Source organism: Cupressus sempervirens, chromosome 11 (assembly GCF_028749045.1).
Source record: "Cupressus sempervirens isolate cs-2001-9-10 chromosome 11, ASM2874904v1, whole genome shotgun sequence".
Classification (NCBI taxonomy): Eukaryota; Viridiplantae; Streptophyta; class Pinopsida; order Cupressales; family Cupressaceae; genus Cupressus; species Cupressus sempervirens.
Window position 1 is genome coordinate 410,791,644 of NC_143128.1, and position 17,069 is coordinate 410,808,712.

At 35.5% G+C, this 17,069-nt stretch overlaps 1 protein-coding gene across 2 annotated transcripts in view; it reads left to right on the top strand.

The window, feature by feature from the left end:
* The window catches only part of LOC149530201 (SET domain-containing protein), a 258,306-nt gene that overhangs the window by 71,618 nt on the left and 169,619 nt on the right, over nt 1-17,069 (top strand). For both annotated transcript variants that reach the window (XR_016359071.1, XM_089811070.1), the window contains exons 6-8: nt 6,249-6,275; nt 13,475-13,626; nt 14,342-14,449. Coding sequence is in view for 1 of the 2 variants with exons in the window: in XM_089811070.1 (XP_089667196.1) it covers nt 6,249-6,275; nt 13,475-13,626; nt 14,342-14,449 (287 nt within the window). In the remaining variant the exon portion in view is untranslated. The remainder of the gene's footprint in view (nt 1-6,248; nt 6,276-13,474; nt 13,627-14,341; nt 14,450-17,069) is intronic.

Here is a 17,069-nt window from a genome sequence, read left to right on the forward strand (position 1 = left end):
AACCATTTAAGGGTTGGGTAAAAGCCTTTGATCCATTCAATTTGCAAGAAGCGATTAAGAAGGCTAGAAGTATGGAACAAGCAACTCCAATAAATAAGTTATAGTCAAAGGGAGCATCATCTAGCAAAGACAAATCATTCTTCAAGAAACTTGACAGGAATGAAACAAAGGCTAAAAATAAAGATAAATCATTTGCTCCTTTGGATAGAGAGATTGCATGATTTATGAATAATACAAGTACAGATAGCTCAGCATTCAGAATCCGATATGAAAACTGATATACTCAACATTTACAAGGATTATCAAAGATTCCCTAATCGAATTCAAAATGATCTATCATTTAGTGATTAGATGGATTTTTATCTCGAGCAGCAAAACATGACCGATATGGCAAACAAAAGGTATTTGGAGTTGGTCCAGGATTTCCTTGCAAACTATTTACCGCACAGGTTAAAAGCTTAACACATGTGTAAACATGATTCAACGCAGAACAAATACCTTATTCATATATGCACTTGTTGATTACACTCCGAATACAATGACTACAATGATCACAATGATTATGATGATTCCAAAGTCCATCTCAGACGTGTACATATACCTTTCCGAAGGGGTGATTCAAGCGTCACGCGCCTGTTTGGATACTACTCTACCCGTCGGCTACACTATACATTTTATCGACAACACAAACGAACAACACACAGGAATGTACAAAGAAATTTCAATAGACCGGAATTATCATTTGGATGATCTTGAAACAGAAGAGTAGACAACTACCAGAGATGGGCAACCTTCTTACATAGAAGATGTTACACGAGGCACAAGTTTTTATGTTGGTGAAATGGAGGTGAGTGTTGACAAATAGGCGGATGAGGGCGATTGCACTCAAGATTATTGCTGGTTGGAATCTTTGCATAATGAATGTTTTAATTTTGATGCCCATGATATAAAATTAGAAGAACATATCGAGATGACCCTACAAAACGATGAACCACTTTGAAATAACAATCATGAAATGCACACCTTAAGGAGTCAATTGAAGGTTAATGAAAATAGTAATGTGACTTCTCTGGTACGTTATGACATCACTCATAAGTTGGTGGAAGATCTATACAGAAAGGTTCAAAAGGGAGTGGAAGGAGATTGGCTTGTTGCTGATTTGCAGGTGATCATAACAGCGCTTGAGATAATGAAATCAAATTATTTGGATTTGCTTTCCGATAGGGATAACATTCTTAAGGTTGCTGAAATTCATGTTGGTCAGCTGAATAAAGAAAGGAATGAGATTAAGGAGCTCAATAGAGAGCTTAAGGAAACACAAGAGGCATTGAATGATACTCGGATTTCCCTTGAGGAAGCAAAAAATCAGATTAGGATCACGAATCACTCTTGAGAGCAGGAGGATAAAGAGAGGCAGGAGTTTTTTCTAGAGGTAATTGATGAATTTGAGAGCATTCAACAAATTTATCATTTGGATAGTTGCCCCAAACGGTTAAGTAGCAAAGCTTCATAACACTTTTAGGTTGTTGACAACCCTTTGTTTCAAGTTGCTGCTGATTGGACATCCGACAATCCTCTTTTTGTGTTACATGATGGATCTTCTCCTGTTTGCCATTAAGAGGAAGAGTTTAATTTTAGACTTTGGGATCCTGGCCCAGAGCTTAGCGGCGAATCCGGATCTCAGCTTGGGACTGATGAATCAACCTCTGTTGCTTATCATTTGATCAACGCCAACATATTTTCCGATTTCACCCCATTTAGGAGTTGGGTGAATTTTCTTCATCACCCTTTGAACAGTTCTTAGTGGATTATTTATGTGAGATTCTCAACAACCTTCATATTCATAGCACCTATGTGCTTGGGAATTCTCCAAGTTTATGCTGACAGTATGAATTTTTATGTCTATGGGATGGTGATTTCAGCTTTTGAGCAGCTCATTTCTTACGTCATCCATTTAGGTCAGGTCTTCACATTCTATTGGATTATACATGGACCTGGATATATTTCTATCTCATCATAGTAGCGAGGCAGGGCAACAGAGTTTGGGATCCAGGTGTTGGCAAATTGTATCTATGGTTGGACGAGGATTTGATTGTGGTCATGGTGTTGATCAGTGTTGAGCAGTTTACAGGTGCAGGTGCTGAGTTTTTTCAGAGAGTTATATGGGATCCAGGGGTCCGGTTGAGAGATGGATTGCAGAGAGACAACTGGTTTCGCAATTTGGCCAACATTGTCTTCAGTTTGGATTACAAGGCTGCCTGTAGACTCATATGGGATCCTGGTACGAATTGCTTGAGGACAAGCAATCTTAAGGAGGGGAGATTTGTAATGTTCCCTTTTGGAACATTAGAAATATTGAAGTCTCATTTCATGCAATATTAAAATTGAGTCTGAGATTTAATCTCAAAATATTAAAAGGGTCGATTTAATGTTTTATTAAGGACAAAGGGGCAAAGGAAACAAGACGAAATGCCTTAGGGAATAAGATGAAACCAGAAAGGAGCCGAAGAGTCTTGGTTTGTGTATTAAAAGGAGAAAGAGGCTCATTGTTAGTATGCTTAATATTATTATTCAGTTTAGTTTTCTCTCTTGTGAGAGTCTCAGAAAGCCTCATGCTTTCAGCTAGTTGGAGGACGTAGCCCCTCGTGCTAGCAGGCAGTGGACGCAAACCCATTGTTCCGGGGAACATCATTTCAGATGTTTCATTCGTGCTTACAGGTTCTCATCCTAGCATTCCAATCTGACTGTTAAATTTGTATGTAAGATTGGATTATGTTTTGCTGGTTATTGTATTGTTGATGTATAGTACAATAACGTACTTTAGGGAGTTATAAGAGTTGCTGGTTTAATCTTATTGATTTGTAATTCAAGTTAGATGTTCTACATTTTGAATGTTATTTTGGAAATAACAAATTGTTATCTTATGGAGAACCATTGGTTTTATTGTTGTCTCGTATTGCATGTTTCTTGTAATTGAATCCGAGTATTATATTTCTAAAAGAAACTGGATAAGTGCTGTTGGTTTTTTTACTGTTTTCGGTTGTAGTGTAAACTATCAGCCAAGTTTATTTCTAATTATATTGCTCAAAGAGAAACCAGTAAATATCTTGTTTAGGATATTACAACATTGTGAAGGCTCTTAAGGATACTATCACCAAGGCACAAAATCAATAGAAGCAGTATGCTGATCAGAAGAGGACTGAGTGGACTTTTTAGGTAGGTGATATTATATATTTGATGATGCAACCTTACCGCCAGTGCACTCTCAAGAAGAGTGGTGTCGAAAAATTTGAGCCACATTATTATGGGCCTTTTAGGGTGATTAGGAGAGTTGGCGAGGTGGCTTACAAGTTGGATTTGCTAGCAGAGAGAAGAGTCCATAATATTTTTTATGTGTCACGTCTCAAAAGGCATTAGGACACCAGAGTGTTCCTTCTACAATGCTTCCACCCTTGGACGATGAGGGGAAATTGGTTTTAGTACCAGAGGCTATCATTGAGTTTAGGGAGAGGAATTTGAGGAGATGTACTATTAGGGATTTCTTGGTGAAGTGGAAGGATCTGCCAGTAGAGGATGCTACTTGGGAGAGTGAAGAAATTTTGCAGCATCCAGTGTTGAGATTGCTTGGGGACAAGCAATTTCAAGAGGGCTGGATTGTGATGTCCCCATCTTTTTAGCATCTCAGTGGAGTTCTTAGCTTTTACATTCTCCGAAGGCTAAGTGGAGAAATAAGGAGAAATTGATTAAATTAATTTCTTATAAAGTCATTAAATAAATTAAAATTAAAGGTGACTTTATATTTAATTAATTAAATTTTTTTAAAGCACAACTAATTATTGTATTGGAAAGGGGGAAGCTTCTAGAGAGTGCAATTAAATAATATTTTATTTCTTTCTAGAAGGGTGAAGGAAAAGAATAAATAGGGAGGGCAGCCTCATTGTTGAGCATCAAATATGTTGCCATCTACTCTTCTGGATAGCTTGTGGAGCCAAGGGTTCCTACAATTGTTATATTGATCGTTGGGAATGAACACTCCCATTGATTTGCATAATTGAGGTGGTGAAATATCTTCCAAAGGGTTGCGATTGTTGGAGTAAGGAATAAGTTGGAATTTGCTACAGGAAAATTCATGTTTTTGTAGCAATTCTAGGTATTTATTTACTACATTTTGCATTGTTTGAGAGCAGATATTTAGGGCATTGGTAGGGTTTGTAAAATCTATTGTAATCTGATTTATATCAGAATTTCTTGCCCTAATGTCTCATTGATGTAGATGCATATTTTCCTATTTGTAATTAGTGTTATTCAAAAACAATTGCATCTTCATTGTTAGTTGTTTGGTGTGTTCTTTGGAAGCATATTTATTAAAGTTTGGCATGTAGAAAGCAATCAGAATTTACATATGCAATATATCTCTTGCTTGCAAAGTTTTTGATGAAATGTCAAACAACTCAAGTATAAAAGAATTTGGTGTTTGAAGAAGTTATAGCCGCTTGGGGTTATTACATATTGTTCTTCATTTATCTCCATCACAGGGTTAGAGATATATGCTGGAGCATTTGCATGCATGTTCGAACCCCTCTGTTTCTCAAAATGATGATTCACCTCCTTTGAATGCCTCACGGAGTTAATATGAAATATGGAAGCATATATATAAAGCACTTTGAATTGTTTAAGAAAAGGTCTCAGAGAAGTGAAAGAATAAAGCAGGTGAACCGTTTGTGTAATGTTACAATTTAGAATTGAAGGCATGAGTGTAACGTAATGTTTGATGCACAGGTTATGTCTAATAAAATGCGTTAAAGAAATGTGGTATCATGGATCACGATGGTAGTAGAGTATACACGAAATGGGAGCCATTGAATGATGAATGGACAACCATCAAAGTATAACAAAGGGCTGCTTTCATAGGAATTACAGTGGGAAATACTCTGGTTAGCATGCATTCAAAATGTGGAGATGTAAACAATGATCTATAACTGTTCTTACGCTGCTTGGCATTTCAAAGAGTTTTCATCCCATGGAATATTATAATTACCACAATGACAATGCTTCAATCTGAGAATCAAACTGCTCTGTTGGAGTCACTGTGTCTTTCAACTTTCCTTTCTGCAGTAAACTGCCATTTCTTTGAATGTTTAATCAAGGCGCCGAAATTATCTCTCAAATGGAGGTCCTAGGTTTTGCGAAAAATTAGGACTCCATCATGAGATCCATGGGAGGTTTTGTTGCCTTTATGGGGAGTGCTGGTCTTTCTCAGCTTTCTTCGCATACATCAACCAGTGGTGTTTCAGAACCAGACTTTACAGATCTAGTCCCCATCAAGATGGCCCACAGATTGGCTCATCACCTCCTTTTTCTTGGTGACCTCTCCTGCTTGGAGCTCCAAGTGGTCGCTTGGACCCCCTTCTTCTGAGCACACCCGTTCCGTCAGGGCCTGCAGGAGATGCAGCTTACCACCTCCAGTAGGTCTCAGAGACGACGTAGGGCCTCCTTTTGGCTTGTATCTTATCCTTATCCTTCGGTCCTTGGCTTCTTCTCCACAATGGTGTACAACTTGTTTGTGGTTGGCTGTCGTTCCTGCCTCCTATTGTTCTTTGCTTTTGTTCTGCTTTACCGCAGACACCAATTGTGCTCCTGTTGTTGGCTGGTCTCTTTTGTTGTACTTTGACAGTCCCTTAGATCCTCGTTGTCTCTTGTTGGACATTAATAAAATTATCTTACCTGAAAGGAATTATTCAAATAAGTTTAACATTGGATAATTTAAAATGTACGAAGAAAATTTCTACTATAAATTACTCTATTTTACTTACAATTTGAGATATTTAATGGATCAATCACATTTACCAATAAAGTTGGTTTCACAATATAGGTAACAAAAATGCTTAAACCATCCTGATGAAGATAATCTGATCTCCTGTATGAAAGTGCACCGCGATTCACATTTAGATCTCCTTAAAGGTTAACATGAATGCTGTATTGAAACACTTACTGAAAAGCAATTGAATGTTTGCTTGAACAGATCCATAATGGAAACATGAAGATAATAGTACTTAAACTTAGCAATGATTAGAAAACTGTTTATTGTCCTATTGGATAATTTAATGTCTATATATTATGAGTATTATTTACATTAGTGTTTGTATGTTTGTTTACTCATTGTTTTCTACAGTTTGTTTTTATGAAATATTGCATATATGCAAACATGTTGATTAGCATTTTGTTTATGTATTGTGGGTATTTTGTAGGGAGATACTCTTTGAGGACTTTTTATGGTAAGTGGTCATCTTTTCTATCTTATCTTATTCCTTTTGTTTGCTATTTGAGAAATTTTGTAATCCTTGTACAGATTAAAGAAAATTATTACAAATTTAAATAAAAAATCTGAATAGATAATGTTTTCGACAAGTATGAGAATAGGTATTAACTAGATGAAAAGATATGTTGCACAGTTTTCCTAACAACTATTGTAGAAGAAGTGCAAGCTGTACCAACCACCCTAGATTTTCTTTGAAAATATATGTTATCTCAACATTTACATGCCAACCCACCCCCATCCCCCCCACTGTCACCACAACTCCTCAGACAAAACAGAGTTATTTTATGAAATTGTGAACTCAAACAGCTGTAGCTTAGGGAATTGATAATATGGGCTGATTTAGGTCTGCTACACTTATTTACTTCTGATAACAGGGGCTAACCAGGGTCTGATATGGCTTTAACAGCTCCTTGTACTCAATAAAACATTGTTTTACTATCTTCAAACTGCATAGTGACTGAATAGACTTCTTCAATATCCAAGCTGTGATGAAGAAACACCCCAGGAATCTAAACACTGACATGCCAGGAATCTAAAAACTGACATTCCAGGGTCTGTTATAACCCAGTTTAGAACTGATACTGAAAGATCCTGTTGGCTATACGGGTCAAATGCTGGCATTTTTATCAGATTGGTCTTTGACAGCGATTTAGGAGATTGTTTTGGGTTTTGATGTGTTCTGACTTTTTGGAATTTTCGACAAGTATTAATTGCAAGAAAACAAACAGCTAACAAAGATACAATACTGAGAGTAACAATTAAAACTCTAAATTACAAATTCAAGGCATTCTTCTAAAGCTACATTGTATCAACAAATAAGGTTTCAGAAACAACGAGTGGTGGAAATTGTACCAGGCCAGAGATTAGAGAGTTTATTATTGCAAGTCCCACTAATGATGCATATCCAATTTAATACTACTGTATAGCCAATGATGGTTGAGATTTCCATTCAAAATGCTTCTGCAGTCAAATAATGATGATGTCAGGCACTGTAAGTCACAGTTCCAGAGCATACACTATTGTAAACTTGCTACTTAACTCCTGTTAAAGGCCAATATACTCTAGTTGAACAGTTCTGGGCAGAGATAATTCGTTCTGCTGGTCCGATCTGCTATTGGCATGACTTGGTCTGTATTTGTTCACTGATCTATGGCTGGTGTGAAGTTTAGGCTGCTACAGATCAGTTTCTAGGTCTGGTTGATAACGTTCAGCCCCAAAAAAAACCCTATGTTACAGCTGGGCGTAAACTACTTCACACCTGCAGCTCTAGCTGCGATATGTATTATGGTCTATGGCTTATAGAAATGATGTGATCTGCATTCCATATGCCATGGGAGACTGAATTCTACTTCCTTTCATGCAATATGATGATTCCATAGTATGTATTCCTTCCTCCAACCACTGCAAACTTTGTCTTTTACTGCAAAAATTATCTAAGACTGACCTGTGCATGGGCAACTCCAGTGCTGAGATTATCACTCATCATAGAAAGGGGACATTACAGATCCACTTAGTTTTCTTGCTGGTAATAAGGGATGATGAGGTCTGATATGACTGTATTTATTCATAGTACACTCCAAATGCTAGCATATTCCTTCCAAAGAACTTTCCCTCTGTTTCAAACATTCTCAACAGCCACACTATGGTAAATCAAGACACCCAGCAGCAATATTACAAAATACAGTTGATATGACTCAGACCACTGTTGAATGCTTTGCCAGGTATTAGCAAATAGCTCAACATATCAAAAAAAGAAAGAAAAATCACTCCTAATCATTGGCACTAATGTGTTAGAAACCCCAAACTGCCTCAAGCACATTCCAAATACACACTTTGATGAGAAATACAAACAATTCAATCAGAGTACAAAATGAAATTTCTTGCTGCTGTACAGCAATGATACTTGTAATCACAGTTCAAAATCTATTTCCCTGCCACTTATAGACAACGCAAAAAAATGTTTTCTCGGCAAATATCAGAGACAGATTGGTAACTTCTCAGGGAAATATCAACAATTTTAAAAATGACTTAAATTTAATTTAAAAATGCATTTTTTTTGCAAAATTCAATAAGTAGATGCCTTTAACGAGTCAGTAAATGAGTAAACAAACCAATGAAGCTGATCTAGATATATAGAAATGAAATAAGTAACAAAATCGCATCCTCATGTGGAATGCCGATGTTGTTAGAAACTCTGAATTCTAAAGAAAACTACAAATAGCAAATTGTCTTTGTTAAAAGATAAGCAAATACAAATGTCAAGTACAATATGGAACTAGTCTACATCTTCCATTCCCCTTTCCCAGTAGTTCTAGTAAAAACTATGGGAGAGGGAGGGGCTCTAGCGGCTCTAGCCCTAGAATTTCTTTGTGATGTAGATGGTGCTGGTGCTGGCAATGACTCATCATCTGAGTCCTCATTGTGACTGCCCTCATTGTCAGTGTCCTCACTCTCTTGTCCTCCTCCTGAATGTCATCCAGTCCCAGTGCAAATCGCTTCTCCATAGCTAGCCTCTCCAAATTATATATGTCATCCTCTGTGAACAATGGAGGCTTCTCCTTTACTATCCAATCATTGAAAAAATCTATGTCCTCTAGATCAAGTGGCTCAACTAGTCAAGACTCTACCTTTCTTATGCACAACTTAAGGTTATATTGCACAAAAACAAGGTCATTTAGGCATAGTTGTGCCAACTTGTTCCTCTTCTTTATGTGAATGGCTTCGAATAAGCACTAATTGCGTTCACAATTGGATGAGCTACATGGCTTACATAAGATGCAAAGGCCACGTTTTTGCAGATTTGGGACATTTCCTCCCCAATTTTGCCACCAAGCATTTGTAAGATAAATATTCAAGAGTTAGAAAGCTAGGTGGGACAAGTTTTTGTAGCTTAGTATTTATCTACTTATCATGCATGTGAAAGACTCCAAATTTCAAGTATTGTACCAGGGGTTTGAGTGTGTCTGCCTCTCATTGCCACGTTTGAGGTGAATAGCTTGCCCGTTGCGTTTTGGTACACTTCCATCTTGGCCACAATGAGGTCTCTCACCTCAGTGTCAGGCACCGACCACTACATGCATTTACTAAAGCCCTCCATGACCTCTCCATTGGGATCCTCATAGGATGGAGAGAAGCAGAAACAATGGTTGAGGAAATACCCCACCGCATTATAGTGGAGCTGATTGCTCCACCTCCTATCAATAATTTCCCATATGAGCTCAAATTTTAGGCTGTTTCCCCTTTATTGATTTGATACAGCCTCTTTGGCCCTATTCAACACCTCATAAAGGGACCCCATTGGGGTCCATTCCCTATCTACCAAGCAGAGAACTTTATCCAAGGGCTTCGCCACCTACAATTGAAATTTAGAAAATGATTATTAGTCAGAGACTAGGATTATAAATTAATAATGAAAGACCCCATTTGTGGGACATGAATTCATGGAAATATCCCATTTACTATACCTTTTGCTATTTTTCTGCATCTAAGTCTTCTTTCTTTTAACCATATGTCATTGAAGGGAACCTTAGGCCATCTGCACTTTTCCATTTGCTCATTTCTTTTTTAAATATCTTGTTAGGTACACATTGCAATTGTTTCGAGAGGAGCAACCCCCACTGCTCAACATGATATCATAAGAGACTGAACTTTTGATTTTTTTGAACTTGTTTGTAATAAACTTTTTTGAATTTTTTCAATTTCCTTCTGCTGTAAATCAGAAGTATTGCTGCCCCATAATTCACAACCATAGAGATGAACTGGAAGTACTTAAAACCCTAAAAGAGTTTGGGTAGTTTTCCAATCCCATAGCTCTTATTCTTTATATACATTTTCAAAAACATAAAGTGCTTTCCAACCTTCTGATGTTCACTTCTTTCTGCACCCTTCCAAAATATTTTTTTTGAAGTCAATTGTAAGGTATTTGTTGTCTGTCACTTTTTCAAGAGTACTATCTTTAAATTAAAGCTTAAGCTGGCTATGTTTTCTTTTATTAAAGAAAACCATCAGTCTCACTAATATTGACTTGCATCCCATCTGTTTTATAAAAGTTCTCAAGCGGAAGTAACTATTCTTGTAAGCCAAAAGCAGAATTAAAGACCATAATCCATAATAAGGTTCTATACATGCAAATGGAGCCATATAACAAACTCACCCAAATGAGCCCCTTTGCCTCCTTGTAAGTTTGACCACTGTTCAAGTTTGTCAATATATAAACCAAAAATGGTATGGGATGATGGGCACCCTTGCTTGATCCCTATATCACTTATTAAACTTTCATAGATGCTATTTCCGACTTTAACATTGTCATATAGCCTATGAACAACTGCTCTAAGATGTATAGGGGCCCCAGGTTCCTCCAACCTATGCCAAAGCTTATCTCTAAGGATTGTGTCAAAAGATTTGTTGAAATCTACAAAGTAGCAGTATGCTTCCTCCTTTCTCTCCCAAAATTTTTCAATGATGTTCCTTAAAGTTATATTGTGATTAACTGTGGAATGGTTATGTCTGAAACCTGCTTGCCCTTTAGCATGTTTATCCCTTTCTTTAGCCCACTTGCTTATTCTGTTTTGCAGTGTACTTTCAAATAACTTTGTAAACAAAAAATCAATTCTAGTTCTATAATTGGAGGGATTGTTGACCTCACCACTTTTGAAAATGGGAATTGCAAGACTAGTTGTCCACTCTAAATGGAACCCTGCAGAGTGATGTTGTTGAAAACTTTTTGTAATGTGAGGTGCAAAAGTTTTCATACCCCGCTTTAGATGGCTTGTTTAAAGAATGACTAGGTCTTTATTTTCCAACAATCGATTTCTTGATAGTTGTCTTGATCTCTTGAACAGTGAAACGCATAATAATACTGCTGACCATGGGTGGTGTGTCAACCTTAGAATCCTGCTCATAAAGCTGCCTTGCATAATCCTTATCTTAATGAACCAATCACTGTCTCTAAACTGTATTTAATTACTCCATTATGATTGCACCTTTTTATTGTTTTACCACCTTTATAGGATTAACATATTTTTTTCCTCATTTATATGGTTTATATGTACTAACTTTGTTGTTCTTTGTTTATAAATCACTGCAAATATTTGAAGTGATCGTTAACTCTGACAAATATTAGCAATTATCTTATACTCCATGCTTTGAATCATTGACTTATCTTAATCTTTGTAAACAAATTTGTATCAAGTTCATTCTGATATTATTGGTGATCATTATAGTTATTTATTGAGATCACACTTTTTTAAGAACCTTTCCATTTTAACTATCGTAAATCATTCTCTTCAATGAATCTCTGCCTTCTATATTATTGCTGACTTCTGGAATAACATAGTTTCTGTGGTTTTCATGATTGCTACCATTGTATTTGTCAGCATGGATTCCTTCAGGATCGCTGAATCAAGTCGACCATCCTTCTTGTTTAATATCCACAAAATTTTATATAAATATTATTAAATACTCAATTGTCTTATATTTATATTATATTAGAACATTATTAGTTTTTTTAAAATTTTCATATTATTTATTATTAAATCCTATTTCGAAAAGGGGACATTACATAAATCATTTTGAGGATTGTTTGACACATCAAGTATCATTGGTAATGGTTATTTGCCCTCACCTAAATCTCAACCTGCTAAGATGTTGCACATAGATGGCAATTTTTAGAACTTAAACATCTATTTGGCAACTTCGTTCGTCAGAGAGAGAAGTGTCAAGCATTAGGTATAAATGTAGTTTATTGTCATTCTAATAAGGGTTAGAAATTTTGTGTAGCTTTTTAGTGTTGAAAATTTTAGATACTTTTTCATAAAATAAGCAAACAATTGAATCATTTTTTGAGCTATATTTTGTAGTGGAGATGCATACTTTTCTTAGGGAATTAATATAAGACATTTTGTCTTCAGTTGAATGCAATGTTTTCTCCATTTCTTAATCAACTGCTTCAGGAAATATTATTCATTTCTCTAAAAACACATTTGTTGTGCTTATTTTGTAATTTGATTAATCCGAATGAATCTTTTGAAACTCAATGTGTGGAATGTTTGTTTAATTAATGTATAATCAATGATAAATTATATTTAGTGAGGAGGACTTCGGTATGATCTGTGCAAGACAAAGCTTGACAAATTATAGTTATTTGAAATTTGCATACGAATATAAAATTGTTAAGATAAAATCATTTATGATTCTGGTTGCCATGGACATGCATTAAACTAATGGTGTCTAATCACTTCTTTTCAATTATGAAGGATGTAACTTGAGGAATCATAATATCTTGTCCATTCATTCACAATTCTCATAATGGTACACGGGCATGTTTACTCAGTCTCAATTCTTTTCTCTGTGCCCATTTAGCTGTGAATGTGTTCTTTCTGCACATTTCAAGACCCCTTTCATTTTGTATCTTGCACTAACACATTGTGGGTTAGTGATTTAAAATTGGATTTTTCTTTGTGTCCTCATAGTGGTGATTGGCTTTAGAAGAATTGATCAAAATTCTTTAAATAGATGAATTGTTTTGATCATGAATATGTACACTTCCATTTGCTCTTATAGGATTATGCTCATGAAACTTACTGAGCTCAATGTGTAGGAGAGATCATTGGGCAGGGGCCTGCCCATTTGATGCCTCTGACATTAAAACTTCATTGTGCCTGTGAAGTCTGACAAATCTTTGGACATGAATGGCATCAAGTTCTTCAACGAGCTTCTTAAGAATTCTGGACAGCAGATTCTCAACACAACCATTATTTAGGATCACTGTATATTGACGGAAATTTTTGTTGAATATTTGACAAGTGGTGTTGGATCAAGGAAAAACATAGAAGCGTAACATGAGTGTATGCAGTGGTATACAAATAAACTAATTGTTAGAAAATCTTAACGTGTCCTTACAACAGGAAACATATAGGGATATTCATTAGTAGTTTCATAAATATTTTGTGTATATACTATACAGACAATATAAGGATCTGTACATTTTAGCTTTAATGTTTATACATCAATTTTATTTAGCAATTACAATAGTGATATTTGTTATAGTTCTCTTCACCTATTCTCTTATGTACTAAATTTATTTGTTATGGCTTTGCAAATGTGCCGTTATGTCATCATCATCAACTGCTTCTACTTCTGACTGAAATTTGGAAGGGCTAATTCTATTTTCTGGACTCGAGCTTTAAACATTCCGTGTTCCCGATCTTTTGTTTTCCCGTCTCAACTGTCAGTAGAAGATGGGCATGACTGTCAATTACATGGAAATTATATTCACTCAACTGAAGACATTTGTTCTTCTGGAAGCTGTAAGTATAGTAAACATCATATGTTGTAAACTGCACTCATTTTATATTTTTATTTTCCATCTTTAAGTTTTTTACTTACAGGAAAACATGTTGATTTAGAAAGAGCTCTTCAAAATGTCACCTGTTTTATATTATTTTCTTCCATCTTTAATTTCTTTTACTCAACAAAAAATTGAACCGTATATTATACAACTTGCTGTCAATTGTTTTGTGTTTCAATTATCTAACATCATGCTTCAATAAATTATTGTTTGAGCTTTGTTTTTATCTGTGATGAAATGAATGCTGTTCTCCACAAACTGCTATGGACTAATGGCCAATGCAGTGATCAAGTATGTCTTGGCATTTTCCCAGACCTTTTTGTTAAATGTTTATTTGCTTTTTATTTTAAAATATGAAAGCTGATTAAAAGATGTGTGTTTCTTTGTGTCATGTTATTGATTGATATTGTAAGATCTATTTTCATCGTGGAATACTTTTTATTTTATCCTAACTCAAATTCAAGTCAAATTTCCAACTAGCTGACAATAAGTTGATCTGGTGTTGTATATATTACTTTTGTCTTGTCTTGAGATATACCAAAGAACTCAGATACTTGTTTATGATATTGATGATTGAAACAGCAATTTTTTTGTACATTGAGTCATTAAACAATTACAGTCCAACTCTGAGGGAAAATTAATTAACTTTAATTTTATCCCAATTCTCTTGACAGGCAATCTTTCAAGCAGTGGAAGTTCTGCAGAAAATATACCAATACCTGAGCAATCGACCACTGTTTGGGTTGAAGGACTGGTCCCAGGAATCGACTTTTGCAACCATGGTATTTCCATCTTGAGCTATTTGATGTTGAATTCAAAGCCTATTGACTTATTAATGAAGTTTATCCGTAAGTCTATAACTTGTGTGTTTTGACCCTCTCTATTTTGATGGGGATTATGTTGAAAACAATGTGCTATATCTTTATGGGGGTTTTTGGGAGCTCTACAAGGGAATGAAATTCAAGTATTTGATGTCAAAATGATGCAGAAATACACACACACACACACACACACACACACACACGAGGGAGCATACTTCTTGCTCATAATTGGGGTTTTTAAATCCAATTACAAGTCATTTTGGGAAGGTTTGGGATCTGTAAATGGATTTTTTAAGTCCACTTGTAGGTTGGAAAGAGACTTCATTTTGCACTTGGAAGACACTTGCAAGTGGGCAAAATATGCATTTTGAAAGCTCTTGTTTTGGGAAAAAGCTTGTATTTTTTCTTGCATCATTTTTAGGAAGAACTTGCGTTTGCATCTCTTCTGTGGGAAGAATTTGTGCCTTATTTTCTTATTGCATATATATAAGAAGAATATTTATTGTTTTTGAAACAACATATTCAGCCTTGAAGGTCAAAAACTTAAACACAAATGATAAATCTGATCCAGAAATGCAAGTGAGACAAAAAAAATGGAACATAGAATGCTGTTTAGAAGAAAAACACCTGAGCAAACTTGAAAGAAACCCTCAAAACGGCTGCCTCAAAACTTAGGAAAAGATCTATGAATCATGGCTATATAGATAACCAAAACTTGATCAAATCTCCTCAACAATCAGTGCATTTCCCGTCCACGATAGCTTCTTGACAAATGGGTAGGAGAACTGAAATACAAGAAAATAGGAACTTCCAAAACTCATTCAAACACCAAAAATGAGGTTTATGCTTGTGTTTGCAAGCCACTTTGCAACCTTGGTAAAAAACAATGCTTGTAAAGAAGAGATGGATTTTTTTATTAATCAATACAACTGTAAATACTTTGAAACTTGCATCTTATTCCCTAGGACGGGCTTTACAATTGCTGCTGTAACATTGAAATGATCTCTTCCCCTTAAAAAATGTTTAGCCCTAAACAGGCTTCTACTTTGACATTACAAGTATGGAAATGCATTACTCTTGCAAAAAGATTTGCATTTATCCTAGACAAGCTTTTAGATTGATGTCACAACTCAGAACGCTGACAAAAACAGTGTTTTCATAGTAGAAAAGCTGTATTTTATGCTGATACATATGGTCGAGTTTTTGAAACCGTGATGGTTATGTAATGTTTATAAAATGCATTATCAATGCTTGAGTCGGGATTTTGGAGGCCAGATGCAAGATGCTTTTATTATTTTGAAACAATGTTATTTAGCAATAAAGACAAGCTTTTTCCTTGTGATTGCAAGATAGCTTCTCATTATGAATGGGCCTTTGGATTTGCGTTGTTGGGCCTCATTGACTTGTACGAGATGAAAAATCATGTTTTTTACACCGACTTACAAGTCTTTTAATCTTTCAAAACAATAAACATATGAAAAGTGGTGTCTTTTACATGTCATGTCTTCATAGATTGCTAGTTCATCCACTTCAGAGAGAAATTGGAGCACATATTCTTTCCTCCATTCAATGAAGCGCAACAGGTTGCAATAAAAAAGAGTGGAGAACATAGTGTTTGTGCAGTACAACTTGTGTCTCCTCTCGTAGAGACTAAAGAATACAAAGAAGGGGAGACAAAGAGGTGGGATGTAGATTCAGAGTTGGCGGACTTGGATGTTTCTGCTTCTAGGCTTACAATTAAAAACTTTGAAGATTTTGATTCCCATACTATTGTTGTTGGTGCTGATCCCATTGGCCTTAGCCTCTATTGTTGAGTCAACTAATGCAGAAGGACTATGAGAAGAAGAAGAAGAAGATGATAATGATGATGATGACGAAGAAGATGAATATGATGAATATTAAATTTTTGTATATTATGATTAGTTGAAACTTGAACTTGCTGTTATGATTCATGGATCATGATTTACTTTTAATGTTTTTAATCTTTGATGTTGAACTTGAAAATTGAAATATATGATGTTATGATCTTGATTCATGATGCTATGATTACAACTTACATTTTTAAAGTTTATGCTGTTGTTTAAATGATTAGCTAAGATTATATCATATGATTTAATGATACTCTACGCTTCTAGGCTCCACAAATATGTATATATATATATATATAATTTTAAAATTTTTTTTTACATGTTTTTGTACGAACGAACCCAAACGAACCTAAAACCTCGTCCAAAGTTTTGCTCTACTGGCGAATTGGTTCTGTGAACTTGTATTTTGAATCGAACTCGAACCGATAACTAAGCGTGAAAGAAATGATTGGGATGAGATTGCTATGGTCACATGTAATATTGTTTCATCTTGTGAAATGTTCTATAGATGTCACAAACTCATGGGCTAAGAAAGCTTGTAACAAAGTTGCAGGCAGCCTAGAAGATTGTTAGGCAATAGAAACTGGGATCATATGTGACCTGGAACAAATGAGATGTCAAGTTCTTGATGAGCATGATAACTTGGTTATAGTTGAAGAATTGACTTTAGAATATACAGTCGGAATTAATACTGATTTAGACTCTGAAGATGT